Source organism: Atractosteus spatula, chromosome 19, assembly GCF_055471065.1.
Source record: "Atractosteus spatula isolate fAtrSpa1 chromosome 19, fAtrSpa1.hap1, whole genome shotgun sequence".
Taxonomy (NCBI): domain Eukaryota; kingdom Metazoa; phylum Chordata; class Actinopteri; order Semionotiformes; family Lepisosteidae; genus Atractosteus; species Atractosteus spatula.
Window position 1 is genome coordinate 2,005,216 of NC_142724.1, and position 17,632 is coordinate 2,022,847.

The 17,632-nt window shown below is 54.2% G+C and overlaps 1 protein-coding gene across 1 annotated transcript; it reads right to left on the reverse strand.

Annotated features, from left to right (window-relative positions):
- Positions 1-604: 604 nt before the first annotated feature.
- On the reverse strand, positions 605-17,093 carry LOC148817820 (ankyrin repeat domain-containing protein SOWAHA). The gene is made up of 12 exons (XM_088937792.1): positions 16,699-17,093; positions 14,140-14,204; positions 13,584-13,823; positions 12,238-12,390; positions 8,190-8,246; positions 7,519-7,620; positions 7,283-7,294; positions 5,368-5,370; positions 3,887-3,985; positions 2,538-2,610; positions 2,346-2,435; positions 605-1,581 (listed from the first exon to the last, which is right to left on the reverse strand). Exons 1-12 carry the CDS (start codon positions 16,820-16,822, stop codon positions 1,394-1,396), a joined length of 1,206 nt encoding a protein of 401 aa, XP_088793918.1. The 5' UTR covers positions 16,823-17,093; the 3' UTR covers positions 605-1,393.
- Positions 17,094-17,632: the final 539 nt, after the last annotated feature.

Genomic DNA, 17,632 nt, shown 5'->3' on the forward strand with positions numbered 1-17,632 from the left:
CCCAGCGCAGCACCACCAGGCCCCATATTTAGTCCATCTGTGGCTCTCAAAGTAAATTACACCCGCCCCTGCAGATCAAAGGCGCTGTGTAAAAATGGGATTAGTGCGGTCAAAAGAAAGAGCAGGGGTGGTGGGGCGCAGGGCCCACCGCAGCCCCATGGAGCCCCAGGCAGCAGATCTGATAAGGGTCCAAATATCACCCCCCAGGGGGCAGGATAAAAGCGCCCCATTTCATGAACTGGCGGCGCTGGTGCTCGATCTCCAGGGCCAGGCCAGCGCGGAGGATCGGTGCTCCACCCACTGCCCTCCAGCTCGAACGCACGCATGCCCACCGCCGGGCCTCTGGCTGGGTATAAGGCGATGCCGGGGTGAGACCCCAATCGTCCCTGTGCTGCAGTCACCTCCCCCTTTAAACCAGCAGCTGTCGGACAAGAAGAGTCTCTGTTTGCGTGCCCTTCACCCTGCTCTTCCACTGGGCTGCTGCTGTGCCAATACCGATACCGAGACCAGACACGCCTCGAGCGCGTGGACTGCAGCAGGAGCGCAGATACAGCTGCTAACGACAGCAGGCGATACTATGGCAAATCACAGTCACAAGCCTGGACCCATTTCAATTTAATTTCACAGAGGAAGCACAGGGAATAAATTGCATTTTTTGTGATGATAAATAAGAAATATATTGCAATATATAGAAAACATAAATCACCTGTTTCTTTAAATAAAAAGGTACTTTGATATTTCACAGATATTTTTTGAAAGAAAATAAGTATAGTAAGGTTGAATGTGAGATATATGTAGATATATCAATTAAATACATTCAGCTATATACATATACAGAAACGTAACTGTTTTATATCTACAAAATGGAGACATTAAGTGTTTCAGTCCTTCAGTAAACCTAAAATGTGTTTAACAAAAGAATCAATCCTGCAAAAACGCATAGGGGTATTTTCTGGAATGTGAAGTTTCGGAGCGTGGCTCAAAGAAAGGAAAGCACATCCTCGACACTCTCAGCTCAACTGTGGCTTCCAGCACGGAAATCCTGGCATCCTTCCCAACATAAAAATAAACGTTTAAGATACGGAATTGATCAACACGCGTCCCAGCCGAGCTCCCAGGATCTCGGCTCATCGGGGCTGTCCTCCAATCCGGCAAGCGTACGATTTCAAAGAGCCAGCCGTCCGTGTCCAGGCTGCACCGGGGCGGAGGAGGACAGCACGCAGCTCAGGTGGGCCGTCCCGCTCGGCCACTCCAGGGGGCATGTCCGGCTCTGTCGCTGCAGGCCCGGGGATTGACTGGACGCACGGCCCGGCCCGGCCCGGCCCAGACAGGCAGAGCTCTGCGGTGCAGTGCTGGCTGGGGTGTCTGTCCGGCCATGAGCCCCCACTCGACTCTAGCGGGAGAACTTCCTGGGCCTGAACGTGGGGGGGATCAAGAGCTGGGGTCCCCCCTTTTCGTCCGAGCCCGCCAGGTCCTCCACCGAGCCCCACTTCTTCTTGGTGCTGCCCCCCGCGGTCTTCGGCTGGAAGAGGGACCCCAGTTTCTTGTTCCTACGCTCGCTGCCTTGAGGAACCGGGTATTCTGAGATGGGGAACAAAACCCACAGACAAGAGAAACCGAGTTGATCTGCTGAAAAGCACAGAAACAAAACTCTTAAGCACTTCAGTCTGGACACTCCAGCCGAGACGTTTTTAGGAACGTACACATAAATGCTGCTTTACAGAAAAATCCTGCAAGTGTCCTGGATTTAGAAAAAAAAAGGGCAAAGTGCTTTGTGAGACCACCCCGAGCTTGAGATCTGACTCAAGAAAATCGAGTGGAGGGGAAAAAAAAGTACCCTCGGGCAAGGCACTTGGATTCTATCGATTTTATGCAGTTTTTTTTAAAGTAAGAGTATGATTATTTCTGGTTACCATGTTTCAGAATAGACATGGCTTTTATGGAATCTTCCCAGATCTCAACAGTAGCCAGATCTATTCCCAGATCCATTCCCAGGCTGAAAGGAATGTCCTAAGCTGGCACAAGGGGAAACTATGTCAAAGTGCACTGAAAACAAAAAAAAAAATAGGAGGTACTTTTTTTACACAAAGGGTTGTGGGGGTCTGGGATAAGCTACCGAGCAATGTCGTTGAAGCTGATACCCATGCTTTCTAGAAGACACGGCTGGATAAGACCCTCAGACCAATTTACTAACCATCCAACAGAAGAAACAGGCTGAAAGGCCTCCTCTTGTTTGTAACCTGTGTTCCTAATGACCGTGATGAAATCTGAGGCCTATATCAGGAAGCCCGGGACACCGCTGAGGCTGGACCTCAAAGCAGCACCAGTCACGCAGCCCAACTCACGCAGGTCTCTTCCCTCCTTGTGGATCTCCTGCACGCCGAGGTACTGGAGAGCCTTGTGCCCGCTGTAGTCTCGCAGGTCCTCCCTGGCACCTGACGAACACAGACAGGGGGCACAGAGTCACCCGCTCTGCCCATAGACGGGCCGTGGGTCCCACTGCCTTTAAGACACAGAGCGCCCGAGACGTGTCTTACCATAGGTCTGGATGAGGAGGTCTATGATGTGCCTGTGTCCATGCAAGGCTGCAATATGAAGTGGAGTGTATCCCTAAGGAGGGAAATAATACAGTAGCTGGTACTTTATTACCATTTTGGAGTGAATTCTTTATTTTATGGAGGAATAAAAAAAAAATCCTGCATATTAGCCCCCCCAAACATTTAAGGTGTGCAAATCTATCCCCTGTTCAACCCCATAGGAAAAACTACTGTTGCATTTCTGGCAGAGGAGCCAAGTGGCACACAGACAGCTCTCTGTCCGAGTTGCAGGAGCCTCAGCGTGCTCAAGCCTGCTGTAGATGGGGCAGTTTTTCTCTTATTTACTTCACTGATTATTTGGATGAGAAGGGAAACTGCTTGTGTTTTAGATCTTTAATCTGCTTTCAATATTGCTTTCAATATTGAAAACTGAAAACCACCTGTAAACCTGCAGGACTGCAGCTGCACTCGCTGATCTAGAGATGCCAGTCCTGGTCCTGAAGGACCGGTCAGGTGTCCTGGGTCTGTTTAAAGCTTCAGCACCCGCAGAGCTGGGAGCTGCGATTGTAACTGGGCTCATAATGAACTCACTTAAGCTCATTAAGAGACAATGTATAATAAAAACCTGCAGACACACAGGCCTCCCAAGACCAGGACTGCACAGCCCTGCAGTGGAGGAGAATACTTACAAATCCTATAAATGACCAGATATACTTACTCCCTGGGACGTCACATGCCCAGTCCAGGAGAAACAGCGTGGAAAGCAAAACGAAAAAGCACAAAGTTCAGCAGTTGAACGCACTTAAGATAACCAAGTCTAATTCATAAGTGTCACATTTTTCTACACAGTATATAAAACATATAGGTTTAAAATATGTTAAAAACATCAATAAACAATTAGAATTATAGGTAATTTAATAAAAACTATATCTTTAACACAAAATCAAAAAGATATTCCACATCAGGGTGTGTAGCAGAGCTGACGAGAAAAATACTTACATGCTGCAGGAGACCCATGCCACGCACGCATACAGACAAGGAAACAGAGAAAACGTCGCAGTTAAAATTCTGGAGCAGTGCAGTTTGCAGTTTGCCCCAGACTGCTGCAGTTCGGCACACTGCTAACCCTCGACTGCACAGTGCAAAAACACACATCCAGCACGTTCGCGCCTCCTGCCCTGGCACCATCAGCACCCGCAGGGCGTGATGCATGCACGCTTAAAAAACCCGCTCTTCTGCCTGCCATGCCAATCGGTGCCGACGTGCAGCTGGCGCAGGAGACCCAGGCGTGCGTCACGGCTCCTCCCGAGGAGCAGGGGGGCACGGGTGCCAGCCGAGGGGGAGCGGACGCTCGGACTCACCGCTCTGCAGTTGACGTCCGCCCCGGCTCCGGCCAGCGTGGCGGCCATGTCCTCCCGGCCGTGCTTGGCAGCCCAGTGCAGGGCCGTCTGCAAAGCAGCGGGGAGGTCAGTCAGGAGGAGGGCGTACACACCGCCGGCGTGGCAGGCCCCAGACCCACCCCCCACGCCCGGGCCAGCGGCGGCCCCCACGGTTTGTGAACGAGGACAGAGGGGAGGGAGGGGGGACTGAGCGTACTGAGCGTCAGGGGCTCCGCGCGGGGACGCGGACAGTGGCACTGCTCGGGGAGATGGGGGAACCCCTGCAGTACGAGAGGCCGCCGCGAGGAAGCGGCGACTGCGCTGCTGGGGGCTGTGGAGTGGACGAGGACCACGAGGGGCCGGGGCCGGCTCTCCCCCGACAGCCAGCCAGCTGCACGGGGGCGGGCCGAGTGCTGTTTCCTGCCATTTAACACAGCTAATTACAAAACAACAAGCTGAGCGTGCCCACGGCGGGGGGCGGGCGGGGGGCTGTCAGCCGGGGAAGATTGATGATGTTGGTGTGACCCACAGATGCCAGCCTCCTTCCAGCCCGTCAGCGCTGACAGCGCCGCCGCCCCCCCACCACGGCAATTACCCCGATTCATATTTACACCCCAAAAATTATGTCTGAAATTACTGTAATTGCGAGGCCGTGATTAAACAGTTTTTTTCAGCGAAGCCTGTCTATCCTGTTTGCTGACAGGGTGCAAATTACACTTCACCGCTATCTAAGCAACACGCCCCCTCTGAGGCCGCCGCTCTGACAGCGAGGCAGGGAGGCAGCGCTGGGCTCTGCGCTGCTCCAGCCACCTGCTGAGAAGGAGCACAGATAAAGCTACCTTCTGCCTCTCATCCCCTTCTTCCTGTTCAAGTACAAAACACAGGCTTCTCAAGATATTCACTCGTGAAACCCTGATTGTATTCAGACAGATCACTGAATCTCAGTGAAATCCTCAGAGCGACCACGAACAAGGCGAAGCCAAATGAAACATGCGATAGAGAAGGAGCAGCACCAGGTGAACTGTGTCACACCTGGGAACTGCCTTGCTTCTGCCAAACAGTGTCAGGACTCTCAGGCCTGCAGCCCTGGATTTACCAGCCCTGCGTCTGTGCAGCACACGAGTGTGTCTGGAGCTCCTGGGATTGATGTGTCTGTCTGTGGTATTTGCATGTCTGTGCCCTCACAGCCCCCTGCAGTCAGAGTGATCAGCGGGCGATCTGACGCACGGATCTGACTGCACTGACGGACGCCTCCACACAGCGGGGCAGGGACCTGTCCCCCCTGGTGGGCTGCACAGAGACACCGGCCCACCAGTGCAGGCCCAACCTCCTCTTCCCCTGAACAGAACGGGCTTGAACAGGACCCGCACTGTTGCAGCTCAGGAACATACCAGCGCCCCCGTGTCCCACCATCAAGGAACAACACGGGGAGAAGGAAGTGATGTACTTACAAACTGGCGATGGGCCGGGCAGGAGACAGGGCGCGTTCCATTGGCATGCAGGGAGAGAGAAACACAGGAGAACAGAGAAGTCAGCCGTATTAAAAGACAGAAGAAGGAAATATTTATTCCTCTGTCCTGTACCCCCATCGTGGTTATGGAGACATTCCACTGAAACGGATTTGTAAGGGACTACTCCACCGTGGGACGGGACAGACACACCACAGACAGACCCGCCGGACAGGGCGAGACGCGGGCAGCGCGGGTGTGACGAGCAGCCAGAGCACAGGGGCTGGGAGGAGGGTTCCCTGTCCCCTGCCTCGAGGCGGACTGGCCCAGAGGCTGGGGACAGCGCCCTCTGCAGGGCAGTGAGCAGGCGAGCAGGGAGCGTGAAGCACACGGCTGCAGTCCGCTGGGCCGATGCTCAGAGACAGGACCACACTCCTCCTCGTGGACTGTCCGGCCCTCGACAAGACACGGGGGGGGGGGTGGCCCCAGGGCATCCTTGAAATGACCATCCCCACAACAATAGCCCCGTTAACCCCTTGTTGACCAAGGCCTCGGAGCACAGGGGCTTCTAAATTGGCTTTCCAGGGGGAGCCGCGGCTCACACACAGCGCCGGAGAGCTCAGCACTGCTGCAGAGAGGGTTCCCGGGCACGACTTCACACAGCCGGTATTCCACGGAGAAGAGAACATCAAAGGCAAGGAAGGGATTTAACACATCGGCCATTGTCCGCCAATTAATCCTGCCTCCTCTGTTACTTTCAGATTATCTTCAAGAGGGCCCGGGTCTTTGTGCTGCTCAAGGGCCTCCTGTTAATCCCCGACACTTCAATGCCGCCGAGTGTCTGGTCTCCTCAGAAGGTGCGTGCGTGTGCGTGCGCGTGCGCGTGCAGTTCTCAAGATTTCCTCAGGACCCACTTCCCTCCAGAGTGCGCAGGCCAGCTGGGCTAGCACCCTCCCGGTACCGCCAGGACTGCCAGAACCGTGTGGCTCTGAGCTCACACCGACTGTGGTTCCTGCAGCAGGGCTGGGGGCCGCGAGACCTGCTGGCCGGGGACCCCTCTGTCTCCCAGCAGCTGCTCTCAGGTCTTCCCTCTGTCCTGTACCCCATCATGGAGACATCCCACTGAATCGCATTTGTAAGGGGCTTTCACACGCGTTACACACCACTGACACACCCGCCGGACGGGGCGAGACGCGGGCAGCCTGAGCACAGGGGCTGGGAGGAGGGTTCCCTGCCACCTGCCTTGAGGCGGACTGGCCCAGAGGCTGGGGACAGCGCCCTCTGCAGGGCAGTGAGCAGGCGAGCAGGGAGCGTGAAGCACACGGCTGCAGTCCGCTGGGCCGATGCTCAGAGACTGGACCACACTCCTCGACAAGACTATTCTAGTCCGACCCTTCTCTGAAGGGGACAGCCTCTGAGGAGTACTGTCTGAGGATGACTCTGCGAAATCCAGTCAAGAAATGAGGCTGAGGGAGGCTGGCTGTGAAAACTGAGAGCTGCGTACAGTCCTCACTGAACAAGGCTGCCTGTCTGCACACCAAGTACTGACCTGGCACTGAAGACAGACATCAAAACTGTCATTACCTGTAATTAACACAGATGCACTAAAGCACATTTAAAAGTCCAAACATTCGGGCACAAGAAAGCAGTGAGAGAGACTCACCCCCTGGGAGAGAAGGCCACGTGCAGCCAGGAACCGCAGGAGAGACCCCAGAAAGAAAACAGAGGGCATAATTAGACACTGCTGGGGATCTCCAGGGGCCAGAGGGCGACGGCCACTCAGGGCAGCGGCACACACACGGGCTGCCAGGCCCCCAGCTCACGCACAACAGACAGCGAGGCCCCCGGCAGGGCCGGAGGAGCCTGCGAGACGGACAGACAGGCGGAGAGGAAAGGACAAAAACACACTCATACTTACAGAGGTGAAGTCCTGGTGTCAGCCGAGAAGGAAAAGAAAATACAGCGAGTTACATTTCAAGAGCAAAACCATCGGCGCTCGCGCGTTAAGTACAGGTTCAGGAAATAAGGCCGGCTGCTATGGCCTTTGAGTTGTCCACCACACCGGGGCTCAGGTAAGGACCTGCCACGCCCCCTCGGCCGCGGCCCGGAGAGCCGGGCAGCAGCAGGGCCCCGGCGGGCCGTCGGGCGCCGTACCTTCTTGCAGGCCAGGGACGGGTCTCGCTTGAGGAGCTGCACCAGGTGGGCCAGCTGCCCGCACGCTGCCGAGTGCATCCACTCCTTCTCCAGCGGATCCAGCTGCGGACACAGAGGAGACCCGGGATGGGCTTCCGGATAACCACCCACGCGGCGATGGGAGCAGCCCGCCAGCCTGCGCCCAGCCTGCGGGCAGCGGCACGAGGGCTGCCCCCGTCTAACCCGCACAGCGCTTCGTGCGAGCACGCAGCACCAGCTTCACACTCACCGCTCCGCTCTGTCAGCACCGCTGCCGGCCTGCTGCCCACGACCGCCACAAACCACCCGCCCTGCTCCTTCAGCCTCTCCGTGTGGCCCTCTCCTCCACCGCTCTGCTCTGGGCACAATCCAGAGCAGCACTATTTTTTCTAAAACCTGCTGACCTAAACTGTTCTCAACACTCTAAACGTCATCGTACCTTTTCAACAACATCCGTCTCCAAACTGCTTTATCCAGTACAGGGTTGCGGTGGGAGCTGGAGCCTGTCCCAGAAAGGCAGGTTACACCCTGGGCGGGACGCCAGTCCATTGCTGGGCACACACACACACTCACGCCGGAGCCAACATACCCAGAAGCCACTTCACCTACCAGCATGTCTTTGACCTACCCGACACAAGGGCGCACACACTTACCGCCACCGCATGGGACCCCACGCTCCCCGAGCCGTCGTCGTCCCGCTCCGACTCTGACTGCGAAAGAAGCACAGACAGGGGTGTGAGCGGGCCGCCGCGCGGGTAATTGCCCAGGCGATCAGCACAGGAGCAGGAACCTAGCAAGCGGGAGGAGACGCAGTCCCTCCGGCCCCGGCTGAGCGCGAGAAACAGCTGTGGACGGCGGAACCTGGGGGGCACGCAGTCTGCAGTCACATGCTGGGGCTTCACAACAGCGGCGGCTGCTGGTTAGTTGGGTCAGTGAACAAAGGAAGAGCATCTCGTATCGGCCCGGCGCTGGGCTGAACGTGTTCATTCAAGCAGGCTCGCGCCTCTGCTGGCTCTGTCCCTCTCTGCGCCCCTGAGCCCCTCTTTGCACCCTGTCTGTGCCCCTGAGCCCCTCTCTGCATACTCATCCAGGTCTTCAAGCTTATGTGTGAACAGACCATCACTGTACATCTTCACTGTTTCTTCAGCTCCAAGACACTGACACACACAGGAGCTCATGAGCCTCAGAGCTGAAGTGCTCAGAGCCCAGTGTGCTCGACTTAAGAAATCCCCATTACCAATGCAAACTGTAACAGCCTGACATTACACCAAACTGTGAACATTTACAACCCATCGGGGTTCGCGGCCTCTGAATCATTTGCTGGGTGCTAGTTTTGTGTACTGAGCTCCTGCAGCTCCAGCCAGTTATCTTTTCCACTTTTTTTTAATTTTTATGTTGCACTCCCATGCAGCACTGCTCAGTTAACAAGGAAAGGTCAACACAATTAAAACCACCCCCAACATGCCCTCCTGAAAAAAATAAACAATTAAAGTGTCATTTACTCTGATTAATGTGGGCCGCAAACAGAACTCTACTTGCAGAAACACTTGATTGCTAATTGTTCTCAGATCGGGCTCTGGATTGGGACATCATGAGCAAACACTCGGCCCTTTCATGTTAACCACACTGACGTTAAATGTGCTTGTTTTAGCCAAGACAAGAGTGGGGGAATATTTATCCAGCTAATTCTACCCAGACACACGTGGACAATTCCAGCCCGCCTGTATCATGCATAACACAGAGGTGCCAGTGTACCAGCTGACATGGGTGGGACTTCCACATGTACTTTCCTGGTAACTGAGCAAGAGCCAGCCCACCCAACCTGGAGCTGACACCTGCTTTACGATTCGCACCCTTGGCAATGACTCCTGCACCGCACGGGGCAGACGAAGCAAAGGCAGAGCTCCACAGCATCGGACAGCAGAGTCGGTGCTGGCTCTCTGTGATGTCACTGCAAGCCTGCAGGTGCTCAGCCAATCACAGGAGCACCGGCTACTCAAAGATCCTGGTTGACTAACCTCCTTATGGCAGCACTCTGTCAGCTGTGAACCCATGACATCTAGGCCAGGACCATGTCCAAACCTCCAGAGCCCATCCTTACTGCAGTGATAGTTATAGCTATCCAGTGACTCACTGGAGGCGACACCACTCAGGAGCCTGACACTTCTAACTGACTTGTCCACAGTCCTGTAAGACAGCCAGCGTGAAAACCGTCAGAACTGAGACTGTCGGTTCTCCCACAATTCATCAAAATGCAAAACAGCTCATCGCCATCTTGCAGTCACAGGTCTGTGCACCCAAAACCAGCAGTGTCCCCGTGTCCTTAACCCCCTCCTCCTCGTAAGGTCTGGACGCAGGCGGGTTTCTCTCGGCCCCAGTTCGTGCGTCATGTGTTGCACAGAGGCTGTGAGGATCACAGCGCACTTGTCAGCTCCCCGCCCTCCCTGTAAGGCAGCCAGCACGGCAAAACCTCTCGTCAATATGAAGGACAGAAAAACAACCGTTACGAGCTCCCCGGGGGAAAACAATTACATCAGAAATAAGAGCGCTGCTCCCGAAAGGACATGACCACGTTCAGCTATGATGTTAATTGGCCAATTCTCAAAAGCACCAACATTGAGCTTTTGATTAATGACGCACAGCTGAGGGACAGCGACATTAAGGCCAGCACAGCGGAGCTGAAGAATTCCAAAGCAACATTCGGCCCCAATATCAAAACAAACACGCTGAGTGCTCCCTCCCTGAGGTCTTCTCACCCGGAGAGCAATTACACTTCACTCTGCCCTCTCTTCCAGGGCTCCAGATCTGCCTACGTAAAGATTACAAGTAAAGACGCACAGTACATAGTGGGCTGTTTAACCCTCCCCTCCCGTCTCCCAGTAATAAAGGCACTCCTGGAATTTGAGAAGCCAAGACGTCTTTTACCATCGGGGGCTCAGAGAACAAGGCCAAGGACGACCCCTGCGAGCACCTCGCGTGACCCCCGCGTCTACTGGCTCCTATAACGAGGCCGCACTTTCACACAGAGGTGCAAAGGGCTGTAATCACTCGGTAATGGCCATGGGCCGCTCACACCTCAAGCAGGGACAGAAACCGCTTCCAGCTCCCGCACTTTGGGCAAGGGGGCAGTGCGTTTCTGTCCACCCGCCTGTGCTCGCCCGCTCCTCTCACACGGCCGCACTCAGGCCTGCCACTGTACACGAGGAGAGCCTGTCCTGTCCGCTGCTGGCTCAGAAAACCTCCCTGAAGCCATCCTCCTCCTCCTCCTCCCACATGGATGTTAGCTCCCAGACTGGAGCGACGGTTTAAAAAGGGCAGATTTCTGATTCCTGCGGCGTCACTGGTTTTCACAAGTCACACACAGTCTGAAACAAGTCTACCGGTTGTGTAGAGGACAGTTACACACACTGTGGACACAACGGATTTCCACAGTGACGGATCCCCACCTCTGCATGGTGCCTGAATCTCACTGCCCCCAGTGTGTGGGTGTGCGCATGTCGGGGTTCCCAGATGGCTTCACACCGTGACCCCGACTGAACCTGGGGCCCGTCTTCACCACTCTCACTAATTCCAAACACTAAAACCACTGGCGTGGGATTTCAGAGAAGCAAACTGGAAAACCATACAGGTCTTCTGCTCTTGTGACGAATGTTTCCAGCAGCAGGGGGTTCAGACGGGTTTGTGAGCTCCAAACCCCCAGATGGGAGGGGGTGCTGCACCTCAAGCCCAGTCACCAGCCTGCCCAGGTCACTGGGAAGAGTGGGAACGTGCAGCTGTACTGACACACTGGATGAATCCCGGAGACTCTAGATTCTGGGCTGTTGTAGAGAAGGCAGGAATATTATCGCCTATTATAGATGTAAACTATATACAACAGATGCAGACATTTTTTTTTTAAGTGAATGAACCCAAGACAGAGATACAAGAACCGAACCCCCTGTCCCCTCCTTTTTCCTCTGGCAGTTCTCTTCAGCTCTCTCCTTGTTTTCCGATAAAAGTTTCTTCTACTGCGCCACCTTGTGGGGAGTCAATGTCAACACAATAGTGTCTCCAGAGAAACTCCCAAGTCTTCCAGGAGCCAAACGCAGCGGAGAGGATAACTTCTGGGAATAAAAGCGCAGGATGGCACAGGTAGAAAGGTAGAAAGGGTCATTTTAGGGATGCTATGTTGGAAATCAAAGACAGCTCAATGACTCCAGCAAGGAAGGACTGTACCTTTCGCTGGGCTCTGCTTCACATCCCTTCACTGTGTTATTGTCGCCGCGAGGCGAGAAAACACCTGGATTCAAAATTTGATTCTGGTTCCAACATTAAGACTTGTGTAAGATTCCACTCAGGACTCACACTCCGACAGCTCGTCCCTCTCAAGTCTGATCTGAAACCTGAAACTGTCAGAGTGACTCCTGTTCTTTTCCACTTTTAGGGAGCAGAGTTCTGTATTCCCGGGAGTTTCAAAGAGTCCAGCTGGGAAAACACTGCTGGCATCTTTATAACAAGGAGCAGGATCTGAAAACTACTTTGCGCCAGAAGGGTTCTATTGACCTCTTTTAATTCTTCGTTACAGTTGTGCGTTTTGTGCTGGGGTCATATTATTGTTCCCGTGTTACTTTAAAATCTCAAACTGCACAGCCGTGAGTTGGCCGTGACACACACAGGGAGTCCAGACCTGTGGCTCCGTCTGGGCGCCGTGCGACCTCTCACCTTTGACACTGCGTCAGGCTCGGGCTCCTCCTCCTGCAGGCTGGGGGTCGGCGACTCCTCGCTGGGCTCCTCCGCTCTCCCGTCCTCTGGGATTCTCCGGAGCGGAGCTGCCTCCGGGGGCTCGTCCGGCTCCGGGGCCAGGGGTGGGGCCGGCTGGGCAGGGGGGGCAAACACTGGGCATGAGAGCCAGCAGTGGGGAAGAGGCAGTACAAGCCCAGTGGAAACAGCATCCCTGTCTCCCACTCGAATCATCAGACCTGCACAGCCCCTGTGGAAACTACTCCCAGGAATGTGACTGACTGCTGAGAAAGGACTGGTATTAAACAGTAAGCCCAGAGGTTTTTAGTATGGAGTTAGAATTGAGGAGGTGCGTCTCTCTGTAAATAAAATCTAAACGTTTGCAGAAAAGTATTTTATTGCAACCTGAACTGATGCCGCTTTCCAAATCCCAGACATGCTGACTGACGTGACAGAACTGTCTGGGGGCCAATGACTTGACATCTGTCAGGTTCTTGCCTGCATTGTGCACATCTCTGCCTCTCTGCTGCATTTTGCACTGACACGGGTAGATGCTGAGGGCAGGCTGAGCTATCTGAGGCTCTGATAGATTTGTTAACCCCAGACTTGTGGTTTTCTGACTCAAGGCTCAAGCTCAAAGTTAGAAACAATATCTGTTACACTAAGCAACAGCTGTCTTTCTTTCTCTCCACGTGTTTCCTACTCTGCAAAGCACAGGCTACTTCTGTCCAAGATCACAGATTCACCTGAGACTCTTATCGAAGGGGAAGAACCACTTCATCTCACCAGCAATGGATTCAATATCCCAGAAAGCCCTTTCTGTAGGATAGTTTACAAAATTTCTTCGGGACCATGTTTTAAGACAAAGGCAGGTTGCTTTAGATCATGAAACAAACCTAAGATTACAGGTAAAAAGCAAAGCCCACACCAGACAGTCTATGCCAATGCAACGCACGTGAAATACTCCCTGTTCACATGGGTCAGTGGAGGACCAACACCGGACAACAGCTGCACAGCCTCATGGGAAACATGAGGCATGAGGACCTTCCCAGAAGGAGATAAGGGCCAAACTTACCACAAACCCAACGCCAGAAACACATATTTTAAGCAGCAGCAGGAAGTTGTGTTTAGCACCAGGGGTGATACACGAAAAACAAACACTTCTTTTTTCTTCGCAAGTCGTGGTTGCACTGTGAAAGCGGTAGAGGGCACAGAGCTCTCTGGGAGCCACAGAGCGCTGTCAACAGAGGTCCTAATGTCCGCCCCTCCGCTGCTGAGACTGCACCCCCCTCACCCCTGGGAGCCGTTGCGCCATGTGAAACACTCACCCTTTCCTCAGGCTGAGAGGGCTCGGGGGCCTCCGTGACCGTGATCGCAGGAGCCATTTCCCAGGGGATCAGGACAGCTTTCCTCTGCTCCTTGGGGCTCCCCGCCGCTGCGCCCCGTGTGCCGGCCTGCGCCTGAGGGCCTGACCCCGCACCGGCCTCCCCGCCGTCCCACTGCACCCTCGCGGCAGGCCTGGGCCCCTGCGGGGCGAACTTCTTCTTCAGCACGAGCTGCTTCTCGCCCTGCGCGGCAGACAGCGGCGCGGACAGCGCATCAGGAGCGGGCCCGGCTGAGCAGAACCACACCGCAGAACCGCTACCGTGGAGTTCCCGCACCTGGGTCCTCGTAAGAGGAGGACTCGGTTCTTACTTAACGTTTGAGAGTTAAGAGGGTCTACCTCCTTCGCCACCATGGTCGAGCCAGGTCGAGCCAGGTCAGGCCAGGTCGCTGAGATCTTTCTTTGCCGCTCAGAGCTAAATCGATGCACCCTCTCAGAAATGTATGTCAGACAGTAAGGGCCGAGCAGGTGAGGGCGGCGGTCTCCCGGGCAGTACTTACGTTCTCCGCTGTCTTGACCACGGCGATCTTATCCACGATGGCTTTGAACTGCTCCCTGTACATGGCTGGAGAGAGAAACACCATCGTGTGAGTCAACCCTCCTTGCCCAAGTGCTTCTGGAGCCCTGCTCTGGGCCTGCAGGAGAGAGGAGCTCTGTGAGGGAGAGAGGAGCTCTGCTCTGGGCCTGCAGGGAGAGGGGAGCTCTGCGAGGGAGAGAGGAGCTCTGCGAGGGAGAGAGGAGCTCTGCTCTGGGCCTGCAGGGAGAGGGGAGCTCTGCGAGGGAGAGAGGAGCTCTGCTCTGGGCCTGCAGGGAGAGGGGAGCTCTGCGAGGGAGAGAGGAGCTCTGCGAGGGAGGGCTATGTGCTGTGTAATGGTACTGACAGGGGATACTGTTTTTAGCCCAGTGTTCATGGTAACTCACACGTGGGCCTTTCCAGTATTCTGGTTTTCCAAAAGGAAGAGTGTAATGTTTGATGACTGGAGACAGAAACTGCGACGCCTGATGGCACACATGGAGATGTTTTTCCTCTGCCTGTGACTGCCAGATGACAGCGATTCCCGGCAGAGCCTTCCTGTCAGCACGGAGCTCCGACTGCAAAACAAGCCCTGTCCACGCATCTGGGAGAAAGGACCAGCCCCCACCCCTCACAGGAGGAAGTGGAATTGAAATAACACCCCGATCCCAGAAGACTGAGTGTCCTTACACTTCCGCTGACGGATTGTTCTGTCGGAATGTTCTCTGCGCACAACTGAGAGAAGCTTTCCCCGCCCTGCGGGTGACCTCTGCGCTGAACCTGAAGTTAAATATTATTGACCAGCCTGTTTCTTTAAAAAGATCTGGAGGAGGAAGACTGTAACAGGCAAACATTAAACTTCTCTGAAGCTTTCCAAAGCAAAACTAAAAACTCCCCTGACCCCACCCCGTGCAATTCGGCACTTTCTGTCCTGGGAGGGAATAAGAACGCTCAGTTTCTGCTCAGGCCATCTAATCCTGCCCCTGCAGACACAGGCGCCGTGGACGAACAGGAAACTGCAGAGGAACCAGCCACTCGCTCAGCCCGCAGCAGAATTCCTGGCTTGTCACTCTTTAAAGAGTTTACACTTCCAGTTATTTATTAGTCGAAGCAAGAAACTGCCGTAGCAACCGAGTCTGTTACGAAGGACTCGGGACCAAACACTGACCCTCCCTACGAAAGCAGGAGACTTACAAAACAAGCTGCCAGGGTGCCTGATACAGAACTATTTACTCAGGAGGCATTTGGAAATAACTGCTGCAACAGGACACCCTCAGTAGCAGCCCTTATCTCAGGCCATCTTGCAATCTCCCCGCCTAGACTGTACCACTTCTCCCAGCAGATACTGTGCCAGTGGGTACCTGCAACAGCCAGGTCACAACACACACGCACAGAGGAGACCGGATAAAAAGTCATTAAAATCATCAAGAAATACTAGACTGCAACTACATTTTATCATAACATTTAAGACATGCAACTGGCAGATTTAAATACTGAAAACTAGGTCATCCTATTGGCTACATGCCCTGCTAGGTGTAGGATAATAACAAGTACAGGTTTATTCCCTGCTGAAAAGAGAAGAAAAGAAACACAATGTTTTGGCCGTGGAGCCTTCTTCACGACACCAGTACTTCACAGATCACAAGCCAGGACACACCGTGGACAGGACCAGTCCCATCACAGGACCACACCCTGGACAGGACACCAGTCCATCTCAGGGCACAAGGCAGGACACACCCTGGACAGGACACCAGTCCATCTCAGGGCACAAGGCAGGACACACCCTGGACCGGACACCAGTCCATCTCAGGGCACAAGGCAGGACACACCCTGGACAGGACACCAGTCCATCTCAGGACACACCCTGGACAGGTGACCCCCCTGCGCCCTTTGGAATCAGGGGACTGACCTCAAATCAAACTGTTTCGATATAAGACCTCTGTTCCCTCAGGACGTGTTGGCAACACGTGTTGGTCCGACTCTGATTAATGGCGAGGAGATGGCGAAGAGAGGACAAGGCTCAAACCCTCAACAGCAGAGTGCAGATTCCTGGAGCTGTGATCACATTTCTTACGGGGTTCGGCGGCCCGACACTGAGAAGTCCACGCTCGCCAGAGCTCTGCTTACAAAACCCCACTCGCCACCCCCCGGAGCAAAACGAGCAGATCGCATGCCTCTGACTTCCAAGAAAGTTATTGCAACCGCAACAGAAAGGAAGTTACATTATCCCGAAACGCAACCCGATATGCCTGAAAGAAAGAAAAAAAAAGCATCGTTTGACAATAACGTGGAACAGATGTTTTTTTTTTTGGGGGGGGGGGGGGGTTTAATTACGTTTTTAAGAAAGCTAAGACCGTGCTGAGAAATGGCGTAACGGCGTTGCGTTCTAAAGCAAAAAAATAACTCCGTTGGGGGAATATTTTCGGGGGGATCACGGGCGGACAGTTAGACACTGTAACGCCGTTCATGAGCGCCGCTGCGGACAGGAGGCGAGGAGACCCCCAGCGGCTCGCGGCTCGGGCACACAGCGCGCAGCCGTACTCACCGCGCAGCCGCTGGTCGCCGTGACCGATGTACTCTTTATAATCCCTCAGCAAGTCCGAATTCTTCACTCGCCCTCCCGCCGCACGCAAGTAATCCAGCAACGAGTCCTCGCTCAGCTCCCCCATCTCGCCCCGCGTTCGTCTTGTTCTGTTGGGGGTTTTTTTTTTTCTCTTCTCCCTCACGCCGCCGGACAAACGGAACGGGTCCGCTCCGCTACAGAGCTAATGATCAGCCTGGAGTCGGAGTCGGAGTCGGCTCACTCCACCCAGCGCGCCGCCGCCTGCTGTTTCAAAATTGCCCCCGGAACCCCCGTCTGCGCCCCAATGAGCATGCTCGCCCAGCGCCACACGGGAGCTCACGCAAGACACAGCGGAAGAAAGCGCAGTCAGCGAGAATGGGCTGGAGCCGGAGGGGCACGGCCCCGGCTACTCTCGGGACTGAGATCTGCGGAGTCGGACGCAGCTGTCTGCCCGGGACACGCCCGACGGCGTTCGTCTGCTCTTCCGAAGCGAGCTATAAAAATAGCAGAACCGAATTTTCTGAATGGAAAAAAAACGGGTGACAGATAGTTATGAGAGATAATATCGACATATATATGTATTCATTACAGGCCCAACGTTTTTCGTAACCTGAGATCTAGTTGAATTGTGCTGAATTATGTAAATATGTTAAAACATGCAAATTTAATCTCCCTTAAAAGGTTTAGAGTCTATTCATTTGTACCTGAATACGATATTGCAGTAATTGAAATCAGTCTTGCACACAGTATTACATTCCTTTAGATTAAGCCATATGTCTGTGATTTAATTTCCAGATGATTTGGCATCAAAGCCGCCTGTGAAATGTATTGCAATATTGAAATGGCGTTAATCTGCTTATGCGTTTGCAGACACAATTAAACTGGAAGGAGAATCTGGGACTGTCATTCTTTTAAT

What these genes read in the sequence shown, in the direction of transcription:
- LOC148817820 (XM_088937792.1), bottom strand. Translation starts at nt 16,822, where the DNA reads ATGGGGGAGCTGAGCGAGGACTCGTTGCTGGATTACTTGCGTGCGGCG. An exon ending in TGGGGTCCCATGCGGTGGCG is followed by an intron (nt 7,621 to 8,189) that starts GTAAGTGTGTGC and finishes CTGTGTCCGCAG; the next exon opens with CTGGATCCGCTGGAGAAGGA. An exon ending in CAAGGAGGGAAGAGACCTGC is followed by an intron (nt 1,582 to 2,345) that starts GTGAGTTGGGCT and finishes TCCCCATCTCAG; the next exon opens with AATACCCGGTTCCTCAAGGC.